The following is a 13,594-nucleotide window of genomic DNA, read 5'->3' as shown; positions in this document are numbered from 1 at the left end:
TCAGGTTGGATAATCCCCTGAATAATTAAAACCAGATCTTATCTCGGAATAATTATTTGAGCAACCACATTTTTCCCCTTTTTTTTGAAAAAATAAACCCCTCATACTTAAACCTTCTCTTCTGCTCCAGCTTTCTTATTTTGTTGCTGCCTCCCTGTTACTATGTATTTCTCAAATAGCAATAACAAATTCCCACTAGCAGAGGAAACGGGAAAGTGAATGTTGGTCTCTGCCAAGCCATAGCACCCGTAACTTTCTGAAAGTCAGAATGACTGAATATGTCAATAGAAAAATACATTTATTTAATCAACTTCTACAATCTATACCATTACTCAGACTGAGGGGCTGAAGGTGAGTGCCCTGTCCTTCAATGTCAAAGAGCACACAAACCAGACATTTCAGTTTGCACAGAATTAGCCTCATTATGTAAAAAGAATGTATTTTTCTATACACTAATTCAAAGATTTAGACCCTCCAAAAAATTTGAATGTAGAAAATGTAAGATCCACCACCCCCAGGAAAGTAGCTTAGACAAAGAAACTTCAGCAGAGTACTTTCAAATATTTCATTTTAGGAAAGAAAATCAGATGAAATAGTGATTACTGTGCTCTATTTCCCTTCTCACTCTGTGTTAAAAATGCATTTCATGCCCAGTAAGTGTACACAACTGAGGTTAACTATGGCTGTGCAAGGGTCTTACCAGGCTCCTTCTTCTCTCTCTTAGGTTTAGGGGTTTTAGCTGCTGCAGCTGATGCATTCAGTGAGTCATCCCCACCACCCTCAGCTGGCACCCCACCAAACTCTTCATCAAATTCCATTTTTATTGCTAGAGAATCAGTTTCACCCTAAAATTACAAAATAAAATGAATTACACCTTTACATTTCAAGACTGAACTGGAATAGTTTTGTGGATGATAATGAATGTAGACTGGTTTACTGACATTTGTTGAATAGACTTGGAAAGAAGTTATCTCAATAAAAACACCTGAACTATAAGCAGTCACAAGAGGCTTGCAAATGTGAAAGAAATCCAGTACAAATTTCTTATGCATCAGGTCAGCAAAACAGTACAAATACAGCACCAGCGACAATCTGGCAATTTGGATTTACACTACCAGAGAGAAAAATACACCAGTTAAACAACAAATAATTTAACTGTAGCAGTCATTTTGGTTTACCTTTTTCTTTTTCAGCAACTTCCTGCTGGCATCAGCTTTCATGGCAGATGTAATCTGTGGAACTATTCTTCTGCCAAATGGTGATGGCATGGTCTCTTCCAGCTGGAGTTTCTTCATTTTGGGTTTACCAACCTTGCCTTTTATAGGTTTGCCAACCATGCCAGCCAGAACATCTTCTCTCTCCTGTGCTTCTACTTTCTAACAAACAAGGGGAAGCAGGAGGGAGGAAACTCATTATTTTTAAATAAGGACAAAGTGGAACATGATGATTATTTAAGATTCATCTCCTTTTTACATGGAACGTAAGTCTCCCCTTAATTCTCACTTGAATTGGAACACACTTTTCACTTAATCTTGGTAAATGCATTACCCTGTAGGGTTAAAAACTACACTTTCATTTAAGGATAAATAGACACAAACTTTTGGATGCCATTAGAATGAAACAATCTTTCTTCTATCAAGTTGCTATTTCTCTGGCACTGTTGTAAATTTCCATTATTTCAGCATTTAACTTAAACATTTAGTTTTGAAGTATGTCACTTCAAAATGTTGCACCAGCCCTTTACAGACAACATGGAAAACTGAGGTCCAGCAGTTATTCACCAATGGGACTTTATTCCAGAATTACTGATGATGCAAACTAAGGGTCCCTCATATAGTATTTATTGTCCACACACTCCATTCCTGGATGTACAGTTTTGAATTCGATAATACTTCGTGCCTCACAAAAAATTAGATCATGTAGAACTACTGTAATTATTACCATTACCAGTTACTACTCCCAGGTTTTTGCCATCTGAAAACTAACTTTCTCCTGGTTGTTCTTCTTTTAACATCACTGACTTGGAAAAAACATTAAACTAGATAGATGCAAGAGACAATCCCTGAGAAACACTACTAGGAACACCGATACCCAATACTGATTTTCCAGTTACCATTATATTGTGAAATGCATCTGCTTTTGATTCAAAGTGTAGTATTTTTAAATTACTTTTCTTAAATTTTAGTAATTTGTATTAGTTAGTGCATTTAATTAAATTAATGTGAATTTCATGTTTTAGAAATACATGTCAAGTAAAACATACTTCAAGCCCTTCAACAAACGCCGCTAGATCTTCCTTCCAGAGATCCGAAGGAGACTTCCTTTTAAGGTCATTTAGTTCTCTCTCCTAAAACATGAAAGTAGTATAGAGAATGTAAGTTACAACTAAAGCAAATGCCACTGAAGACTGAACAGTCCCAACAGGCACATCAGCAATGATGGTGTAATTTCAGAACAAGCGTTCCATGGTGTACCAACCTTGGAATCTCTCTGCTTAATCAGCTCTTCCACTTTCTCTTTTGTGAGTGACCACAGGGACATGTTCAAGATGTAGTTGAAGTCAGGGCCAGAGGTTGCACCAGAAGCAGAGGAAGCATCATCATTTGCATTCTGAGAGTCCTCCTCTTCTGCTGCCTGAGGTGGAACATTCACCATTCCAAGTATTAGTGATCTCAGCTCTGTGCATGAACTGTAACACTGCTCCAAAGCACCATCACAGAGTAGTAAGATGTGCCCTCACAGATTCAATAATCTGAACATTTTCTGGGCCTTTCCAAAAGGCCATGTCCCTGTGACCTTCTAGAGCTGGATTATTAATCATTTGATTTAAGAAAACAAACTGAACCTGTGCTAGAGTCTTGTATGCTGCTGGCTGCAGATACTGGTGCTGTCCCACCTGTCTCACAGGGCTGAGACCTTTGCCCTTGGTATAGTCATGGATATCTGTTCCTTTAGAAATGAGCACAGTCCTTTGGGTAAGAGTTGGTACCAAAGCCCCAAATGCACAAACTGAGGTTTGAAAGTAGATCAAAATTTCTCTAAACAACAGTCTTGTTATAAAATAGAAATCATTCCATAGAGTTAAAATGCAGTATTAAAAATACAGAACAAATGTGAAATGAAAAAAAATAGCTAAAGCAGTGGCAAAGACACAGAAAAGGGATGGCTGACAGAAATTCAAAGCTGCTTTTCAAAGTAGTCCCATCTTCCCATAGTAATGGGGATGTAATTTTGAAATTAAACTTGTTGCGTCTCTCTTCTGGAACAATAAAAACTGTTTGGTTTTAAAAAAAGCAGAAATAAAGAGAAGTCAAGCTCATGGTCAAATTTACTAAAATAAATTTAAAAGTCATACCTTTATAATATCTATGTTTCTTTACAGAAAAACAATCACTAAGTCACATAGAAACAATGACATTTAGTAATTAGTTGTATGAGAGGGTAACTGATGCAGCACTTTCTGTATCAGACAGAAATCAAGTTGCCAGTTTTGATTTGGGTACATTAAGAAATTCAATCCTCTGCAATCTCATTTTTCAGACTTGTATTATCTAGTTTTCTTCTAAGAATTATCCATATACAATACCGATATTACATTAACTATTTTTTTGTCTAAGTTTAATGTGTTTTTTTTAAATGGAAGCCAGTAAGGAGTAAATGAATAATGTTTTTAAAGCGCTATGTGTGTTATCAATTAAGTTAGACTACTAGAAAACAAGCAATATAATTTACAACAGTAACAACATCAACTATATCTAGATTATTACCTTTTCCTGTGCTTCTTTCCAGGCTTTTACTGGATCAGATTCATAACCTCTCTGAACCAACATCTGAATCAAATCTCTTTTTGATCTGTTCTCTACAAGACACACACCAACACAGAGGAGGGGAGAAAAAAAAAAATGAAAATCAGTGTCGTGAAAATAAATGCATTGTATGCAAGTGCTTTCTGCTATACTTAAATAATTTCCAGATCTTCCCCCACTGTTAACAATTCTAACTTCTATTTACTCACCAATGGTAATTTTTCCTTGTATCTTCTCCAGGATGAAACGAGCTTGGTTGTTCAGCTTGGTGGACTCTGCACCGAACATTCCCACGAGCCACTCCTTGCGCAAGCTGTAATAATGTAATCGCAGATCAAAGAACTCCTTCAAGATGTCCTGCACGGTTTCGTACTTCTTCAGACACCCCATGTGATCAAACAGCACCTAGAAGATACATTACATGCTTGAGAGAGGCTGCGTAACTCAAACTTTGTTAGCCTTTGTGTAAGTGTTCAGTTCTATTGCACATATAAAAGTACCCTACAAGAAGTGGTGTTTCGAGGAGTGTGAACTCAAACCTCACTGTGGAGCTACACAGCACGGAGCTGGATGGACTTTATTTTTATTCACGAGTAGATTCAGGATGAGATTTATGGTAACACAATCAAACAAAAAGACAGCTATATAGAGAAATATGGCTGAATTCACTTGAATGACTAATTTTATCTACATATTAAACCACAAGTTCAGTAGCAACTAATGATTCACAACTATTTAATATAACAGTTTAAAAGCTTAATAATCCTTAATAATCTTTCAATTCTGCTGTGAAATCTGTCACTTTTCAGCTGTGAAAAGTACCATCCTTCAAGTTCAAGCACAAAGCAAGAAATCATTTTTACTTGAGAGGTGGAATCAATCCTGCCTGGCTTCTGACATCTCCAGTTTAGACATTTATAGGTGAACTAGTCACCCTCGGTGCCCTCCATAGTCAACTCAAAGAAATTAACCCCTCTAGGGGGTAATTCATCTATCCAAAATAGCTGTTTGGGAGGTGGGAGACAATGGCCAGCTCGCATAACTTTTTAAGGTGCTTACACTAGGGCAGATTAATTCCTACACAGGTACAGAAAGCAGCCCTTATGATTTATTTTGGCAGGCAGAAAATGCAGGATTCAGCTGCAAAACATTTCGTAATTTGTGAAATGTAAAACTGACAACAGATTCTCACAGTAGTTGCTACAAATTGTTTAAACGTGTGAGAAATAACATCACCCTGATCTGGTAGATTTGCTCTTCAAGTACAATCTACAAAATTAGTTGACCAAGGCCTGTTTCCTCTTCTAATTCTACAATCTTTAATTTATTTTTAACCTATTTTCACATAGCTTTTGATGTACACAACAATAGCAACACTAATGATATTTGTGTTTTATAATAATATCTGAAAGTAGCATCTGCCATAAAAAAAACAGAACTGTTTTTTCACTATCTGTAAAGACAGGATGTTTGGAAATCTTCTGGCAGAAATTAACTTACATTCAAATCCTGCTCAGAATAGATAGACATCTATATTTATTCATATTCTTAGTAATTTACAGCACTATTATGTCTTCAGCAGCTTAAGAACAGTGTTTGCTATACCTTACCACCAAAAATTGGATTTATGCTGGTGGAAACACTGGATCATTTAACTCCTATTAGATAAGTAACAGTCCTGCAGAGAGTTCAATTGTGAAAATGTAACTTGTCTCAAGTTTAAAACTCAAATCTAATTATAATATGGCAGAAACGTACTTGTACGATCTACTTTACATTAACCACTTTTGGTTAGCTGCACAGGAAAATTTCAATTACAGGAAGGCAACCACCCCAGACCTGTCTTATTTGAAAGACTCATCAGGACTAAAATGGATTTAATCTTTCATAATGACTTAATATTGGTCATCATGACAGCTTTCTACTATTCAAACAATTTCAAATACACAAAGCACTGTTCAATACCAAGAACCAAGGTATACTGCAAAAACATTTGAGTTTACAACAAGCAACAGAAGGGATTCTGATAGCCAAACTTGAAAAAGTTACCATAGAATTACAAGTAAGACTTGTTTGAAGCTTAAAGACTTTGTGCAATCCAGCAGCTTCTGCCTGTGCAAGTTTTTCTTCTGTCATCTTCACAACAAATTTCACAGTTGTATCAGTGTGGTATTCCTTATAGTCAGAAATTAACGCTGGAGTTTTTTCAGTCCCATTCAACATAGGTTCTAGAACCTGTTCTTTGTACACCTGTTAAAAATAGGGCAGTAAAAACCAAAAACACTTGAAATGCCTTAAAACTGCAAACCAACTGAACAACATAAACTTCAAAAGCTCTGTGCATTACATCTGATACCAGTTATAGTTTACAGAACCAGTATAACCTGCAAAATGCAGGCCAGGAGCAGCACAAACAGACAAGGCATCTAACCAGGACAGAAAAGGCTACTGTGAAGTGGATTAACTATGAATTCAGCAGGAGAAGCAGGTATTCTTTGTAGCATGGACAGTTGATGGCACGAATAGAAAACCATCCTCTACAAAAGCACACAGGAGAATGAAACCATGCTCCTTTCCTTGTATGTATAATGAGAAATTGTGTTAGAAGTTCATGCAGATGTAGGATTAAATAATTTAATGAGGAATTCTTCATTGGTTTTTGTTTATATTAAAATGTATTTCACTTTTACTTACCTGGGTCCATGTCCTTACAGGAAGCTCTGTAATTTCTACTGTGTTCCTGTCCACCACAAAAATTTCACCACTCACTACATACTGATTTTGACCAAGTTCCTGAATGGTTCCTTTGAAGTTTTTGTAGTTTGGGAGCTGAAATTGGAAAAACCAGCAAAGTGGTAATAACCTTTATAATAAAGTGTCAGTAAAATATTTGTTTCCCATACTCCATACAGTTATCACTGTATATTGCACTAAACCATCAACAAACCTCTCATGCCTGTGAAAATCTGAAGTCATAGGAAAAATACTACAGAAAAAAAACCAGAATACACACATGCAAGTGACAGGACCAATTATCCTACTGTCCACAGAGTAGAATTGTTAAGAAGATGTGGCTGAACCCAGGGAGGTAGTGGGGTTTGGTTTTGATTCTTTTGTTTGGTTTTTTCCTCCTCTTTTTTAAAGATAACTCTAAGCACAAATAAGGCATGACAGAAAGCAGATTAACACCCCAGTCTCACAGTAACTTTACAGAAGTGGTGCTACCTCCCCTAACCATTTTTTCTTTTTTGTGCTGTTTGGCAAAGATAGTGGAACCCATCCAGGTTAAATCATAACTAACAGGCTGAGGAATTTTTTTAACAGGATTGGTTTCCTTATCCAGCTTACCATGAGAACACAAACACATACCAGCATACAGAAAGGAGCTAGATGGAGGCAGAACTGCCTCTTTCAACCACAGTGAGCTTCAATTGACTGTGAGACTACACAGAAGGCCTAGGAGTCCTAAAGGAAGGGCAACGGATTGCATTAATTTAAAAAAAAAACTTCATTGTTCCCAAGAATTTGAAAAAGGAAAGCCACTATGTCATGAAAACTGATACTGCACACTCAGTGAACTGTGATCTAAATAGAGAAGAAAAGATGTTTCTGCTTCTATGACTTGGTAAACACAGCCAAGCAGCAATATTCATCAGTTGTAAAATTAGGGTTACATCAACTGTATTTCATCTCTTGGTCACAGATATTATGGGTTCACACAGGTATTCTTCCTGCCCCATTTTTTTCACACCACTTCTGGGACTTCTTCTGAAATTTTGAATAAACAGAAGCTAAATGCAGCTCAGAAGCTGCTGATTTTCTTGAACAGCAGCAGTATCTTCTCTGCCTACAGATATATAAAAGAGAGAACAATTCAGACAAGAGAAAGAAAATGCTAACTTTGGCTGAAGATACTTAAGTAGTACCTTCAAAAAGAAAGAGTGATACAACTTTTTACTGCCATGTCACAACTACTCTGTAAGACTTGTAACAGTCAGCAGACTGAACAAAAAGTCTGCTAAAATAATTGCAAAAAAATACAGATAGCAATGTTTTTGCTTCAAGGTGAACTTCCCAGCCTCATCCCAACAGTCAAGTAAAGCTTCTACATAAAATTACTGGGACAAACCAACTCAGATGTTCCAATAATCAAGAAGTTCAAGAGAGATAGGAATTAATTTTTTAAGTACACACAAATTAAATACCAACATGTACTATCATTTTTACCATTGGGTGGGGATCTAGGCCATCCAGCATTCGTCTGACATTGTTTACAATCTCTCTGGTATCATAGTTTGGAAGTTTGCATGCCCATCCGGTGCCAATTCCTTCAGCTCCATTTACTAGGACCATGGGAATGATGGGAATATACCATTCAGGCTCTACACGTTGGTTGTCATCATACAGGAATTTAAGCAAGTTGTCGTCCACTGATGGAAAAAGCAGCCTTGCTAAAGGGCTTTAAAAAGAAAAAAAAGAAAACCATTTAACCTCAACTCCATTAAGTAAAGAACACCTTGCTTGAACAGTTCTTGGGCCAAGATATGATCTGTTTGCAGATTTTTCTCACGTCTTCCTTTCTCTTTGCCATTCTGAAGCTGAAAACCCAATGTACACATCTCCTGAGATAAAGAAGTTCTTCCCAATGGAAGAGCATGTTCGTAATAGATGATGTTAATTTCCTTCACAGTAACACACGTACCTGGTGCACCAGCAACTGCTGACATTTAACATCTACAAAATACCATTCTTTGAAGCTTTCAGAACACACAGCTCAGTGTGACACTGGAGCACCCAGTAATAAAGCAACACAGCATCCAAAAAGTTGCAAAATTTCCTTGCTTAACTGTAGGAGTAGCAAAATGCTACAGGTGTTCAAATCCACACTTAAGAGATCCAAAGCAAAATACGAACTTCTATCAAAATATTTCAATCTTTCTCCACTTCTCTCCCCTACCCACCCCAAAAAAAAGAAGTGTTGTGAAAGGATGAGTTTCATAACAAAGTGTCATGAGTTAGCAAAGCATAGTCCTGGAAGTGATGTCCTTGCCAAGGGGTGCTTACAGCTTCCTCTGTGACCAGACATAACCTATCAGCTGGCCAGTTTGAATATGGACATGTTTTTTAGCCACTTAAATTGTGACCGCCTCTGTGATCCACATTTAAGAATAAACAAACCCCAGGCAGAGCTCTCTCTCGTTTCCAGTGCTGGGACAGGTGGCTGCGGGGCCCGTGTGGGGGCCAGCGGGCCCAGCCCAGGCGCTGCTTGGGCCAGGCTGGGCCGGGCCATGGCCATCCTGGAGCTGATGGGCCCTGTTCCACCCGCAGAACCACCCCCACAGTCCTGCTGTGGGCAGGCGGAGCAGCTCGGCTCTCCCCCCTGTCCAGTGCGGCCAAGATTCAGCTGAAGCTGCACCGCTGTCCGGCAGAGGTCAGGTGACCAACAGTGATAAGCGACATTCCAGCTGCAAGGCCGAGGTGAGATTAACCCTTTTAGTGCTGTGAAGAGCTGAAAACCCGAGGGAGGAGAAAGAGGAGATGCTTAAAGCTAAAATTCTGTTGTGAAGCTGTGATGTATCAGAGTACCCATTGTAATTTCATGAAGGCATGGGGGGTGGAGCGTTCGACTCGTACTTGTGAGCAGAAGCACCTGTGCTGAGATAGGCAGATGCTGAAGCAGCTGTAATTTGATGAGAAGTTTGAACAGGGAGAGATGGAAGCAATGAGGACTTTTGCTCCAAATGCAAAAGGAGAAGACCTCAGTTCCTAAAGATGCTCCCAGAGACAGTCCTAGAGATGAAGATGAGGAAGACCCTTTGCTCCCAGGGAAGGAGGAGGGCCTCTGTTCTTAGAGATGAAATGCTCCCAGAGATGGGTGAAGAGAACTTTTGTTTCTGAACGGCTCAACCTTAAAATTGTACCCCAGTAATTCAAGAGTGGACCCTCGAAAGCAGTTGTGGGAAAAACTGCAAGTCATGGGAAGGGACTTGCATGCGAGCACAGAACCAACCCGGGCGGCTGTCTCGTTGTGATAATGTGTTCATAGCACGGGCAAGAGAGACTCCACTTCCTAAATGAACTGAACAAGGTTATTATGGAAGTGATAAACAGACTGAACATCTTAAGGGTTGTCTTTTTACACTGTCAGTGGGAGAAGGGAGAAAGGTGGGGGGGAGGAGAAGTGTTCTGAAGGTGTGGTATGATTTTTTTTTTCCTTTTTCTTTTAGGTCTGTTAATAAACTCCTTTATATTCTTTCAAGTTTGGTGCCTGCTTTGCTTTTCTCCCAATTCTTATCTCACAAAAGATATACAGTAATGAGTATTTTAGACCAAACCACTACACAAAGCTATTTAAAAGAATGCATTTAGCTTGACATTAGCAGCTTACCTTAACATGGTGAAAATATAGCGAGGGCTGGCAGCATCCTTTCCACCATGAAGCCTGGTGCCAAACTGACCAATAGGTTGTAGCAGATTCACATTGTTACTTCCAACAAAGTTCTGAGCCAAGTTGACGATAGTCATCATTAGTGCTTGCTGCAAGAAAATACATATTCATTGTACTAAGTATGAGACAGTCTACCCTAATCAGCCAGTAAAATCTATTTTTAATGGCCCAAAATTATGTGACTAACCTGAATTAAATTTTTAAAAAAGCAGTCTCCCTGAGAAAGGCCTGTAGTAACCTTTTACAAGGGCTGCTGGGAATACATATTCTATGCTTATGAAAACCCCTGGGCTTCTCATTTTTTTCTAAAGCACTTCTCTGGGGGAAGTAAAGGGACACAAACTGACCACACTTGCACGCACAAACCACTACTCATTGCTTCTAAAGGGAGAAGAGAGGGGATAGATGGACTGTTAATATGGCCACTTTTGCTAATATTTCAAATAAATATAAACAAAACAGGAGCTAGAAATAATCTTTGTTCTGACATCATAAAAAGTTTTTGAAGAACAGAGTCTCTGCTTCTTCCCTTAAAATACTGTACTTCTTATTTCAGACAAAAATTGTCCTAGTACATAGTTCCTATATTCCTATGATTTGAGAATCTAGAAGTTGCCTAGGTAATTAGTTATCTACTATTTTGCCACAACCCATACTGTATTTGGGATAACACTGTGGACAAACACTTGGAAAGAAAGGAAATGTGCTGTCTTATTAAGACACATACTGCTTGGTTCACTTCCTTCTAAAAGACATCTGTGATTAGTAGAATTACAGTCAATAGTTTGCAATTTTAATACCAGAAACATTTACCTAATATTTTACGTAGGCTAAAAGTCCTCACAACTTCACCATACTCCATACTCACCTCCCCATGGTGATAAGCTGACATTTCAGCCACAGAACCAGCCAGCTGAGCAACCTTTACTTCACGTTTATCATTTCTCTTAAAGCAAGTGAACAGAACCTTGCGTTGCCCTGGTTTCAAACCTAGTAAGAAGAACGTCCCATTCTCAACACAGACACAAGCAAATGTTTTCAAATTATAAACTTGTTTAGCCTTTATTATCATTTCTAATCTCTCTCAAAAGAAGTCTAGAAATTAAATAGAAGTAAATTCACATGGTAATAGTAACAAAATAATAAATATGTAATTTTTAAAAAAGTAATAAAAGTATTTTACCAAACTCAAAACAATTACCAAAATAGTGGTAACATAATCTTTTCAGCCTATTATACGGCATTCAATACATCATTCTAATAAACTGGAGCTTGATCCTAGAAGTACAACTTCCACAAGTCAAGAATTCTTTCCATTCTACTCAGCAAAATCTTTTTCCTAAGAATACTGGCACAAATTCAGCAATAACAGCTGTAACTGTAGCTTACGTGTATTTCACAGCACTCAGAAATTCTACTTTTTGTGTGAAATTCTCAAATACGCATTAAAATTCAACAAAAAAAATGTTATCCTCTTTAGATCTTTTATTAAAGTTTTAAGAAAGAAGCCAGTTCCTGATCTTCTGGTTTATTTTCATTGCTTAAGCACACTTTAGGAACAACATCTGTGCGGAAGGGATTGCATCATATTTGCTGCATGTTATCTAGAACTTGTAACCAGTTCTAGATCATGCTTATTGAGCTAGGCAGTGTTTTAATTCACATACATTTCTGAAATGCACTAAAATATTGTTAAATGTTACCATTACTACAGTGGGTCAAACATAAGAGCAAAAGCTGGAAAGAGGACGAAAAAATAAAAAAGAAACTGTCTTCAATTTCCATTTTATTTAAATATGTAATATCCAAACTTTTTTACAATGGGTCTGCATCATGTTTTACTACCAGAAATCTATTGAAAACAACAGACTTAAAGGATTTCCTTCACACAGGAGAATCACCAAGTAGTAAGAATTGTAACTAGCAGCTGTGAAGAGACAGCCAAAATCCTCTTCATTATTTTTTCTGAGATTTGCCACCAGACTAGCCTGTCATTTATCTCCTGACGATGCTAAAGGACAAAAGCCATTGCTAGAGCACTACACCTGCTGAACAATTCACGTATCCATGCCCAGAATGCGGAGAAATACTCACAGGAATTATATATAATATTTGTAATATTATATATATACACCTACATTATGTTACATATATACATAGACACACACAAATACATGAATAGCTATGTTCCCCTCTTATTTTCTTACATTTCTGTAGAAACAGTCTACTGCGAGTTCATTCTTTAAGTTTCAGCAAAATCATTCTGCTGTTTCTGAGAAAGCAGTCTGGGTACAGCATGTTGTAAAGAGCAAGGATCTCTTGAAACACACAGCTCTGTAAGCACCCAGGTATGGAAAGAACTAAGTCTGGAGAAGCTGAAACAGAGACTGACATCCTTTGGTTCCCTAGGTGTGTATCTGCATACCTAACTCAGCTTCATTCTGCATCAAAACTGGGGATCCATCCTACCAGGAAGCTACTGCCCCTACCCCCTGAACTATCCCCCTCTCTCATCCAAAACACAAAAAGCTCTTCCTGTATGAATATTTTAGTGTAAGTCTGTAGTGTCAAGAAGCCTGACCAGCTCCACTATAAAATGTACTGGAAAGTGGAGATAAATGCACTTCCCCCCTCCCTGAAGCCTGTTTTCTGACCGTAGTAAGCTTGTGCACACGGACAATGACATGGACGGGAATTCCTGCTCATGCTGTCTGCGGACAGTTTTACAAACAAAGCTGTAGTGTAGTAAGCTGCTCCTTTTAATGTTTATGCTATTGAAAGGGGGAGGGTTAGTAAGCCTGACTGACAGGAGCCTAGCAAGATTACAGGTCAGTAAACATTAGAGCACTGCCTGTGGTGCAAGACTGAAGAGAGAAAACATTTGCATCTTCATCTGCACTCAGCTGCTGACTTGAATGTTAATTATTATAAGTACTTAAGAGACTTGCTTTCTCTGATGGTATGAGCAGAAACAAAGTGCTTGTACAGCCTAGGGAATAGGTCTGGTTAAGTAACAAGCCTGCACAGCAGCAGCTTAAACTTCCACAGAAGAAACATGGCAATTCCTGAACAGAATTCTTCAGGTTGGAAGAGACCACAGTGGCTCATCTGGTCCAACCTCCCCGAGCAGGATCACCCTAGAGTACACTGCACAGGATATAGTCTCTCTTGAATATATTCAGTGACGGAGACTCCACACCCTCCAGTGTGCAGTCACCGCACATAGAAGTTCTTCCTCATGTTCAGGTGGAACTTCCTGTGCATCAGTGCCTGTCCACTGCCTCTTGTCCTACTGTTTGGCACCACTGAGAAGATCCTGGCTCCATCCTCTTGACACCTC

At 38.4% G+C, this 13,594-nt stretch overlaps 1 protein-coding gene across 2 annotated transcripts in view; it reads right to left on the bottom strand.

The window, feature by feature from the left end:
• Positions 1 to 13,594, bottom strand: part of TOP2B (DNA topoisomerase II beta) — a 60,612-nt gene that overhangs the window by 7,423 nt on the left and 39,595 nt on the right. For both annotated transcript variants that reach the window (XM_048301773.1, XM_048301782.1), the window contains exons 19-29: positions 11,123 to 11,244; positions 10,195 to 10,343; positions 8,034 to 8,265; positions 6,501 to 6,635; positions 5,856 to 6,056; positions 4,016 to 4,211; positions 3,768 to 3,859; positions 2,479 to 2,634; positions 2,264 to 2,347; positions 1,179 to 1,376; positions 701 to 845 (exon numbers count right to left, since the gene is read on the bottom strand). In XM_048301773.1, the coding sequence (XP_048157730.1) occupies positions 701 to 845; positions 1,179 to 1,376; positions 2,264 to 2,347; positions 2,479 to 2,634; positions 3,768 to 3,859; positions 4,016 to 4,211; positions 5,856 to 6,056; positions 6,501 to 6,635; positions 8,034 to 8,265; positions 10,195 to 10,343; positions 11,123 to 11,244 (1,710 nt within the window). The remainder of the gene's footprint in view (positions 1 to 700; positions 846 to 1,178; positions 1,377 to 2,263; positions 2,348 to 2,478; positions 2,635 to 3,767; positions 3,860 to 4,015; positions 4,212 to 5,855; positions 6,057 to 6,500; positions 6,636 to 8,033; positions 8,266 to 10,194; positions 10,344 to 11,122; positions 11,245 to 13,594) is intronic.

Source organism: Corvus hawaiiensis, chromosome 1, assembly GCF_020740725.1.
Source record: "Corvus hawaiiensis isolate bCorHaw1 chromosome 1, bCorHaw1.pri.cur, whole genome shotgun sequence".
Taxonomy (NCBI): domain Eukaryota; kingdom Metazoa; phylum Chordata; class Aves; order Passeriformes; family Corvidae; genus Corvus; species Corvus hawaiiensis.
The sequence above is the reverse complement of the archived record's forward strand: the minus strand, read 5'-3'. Positions and strand labels throughout refer to the sequence as shown.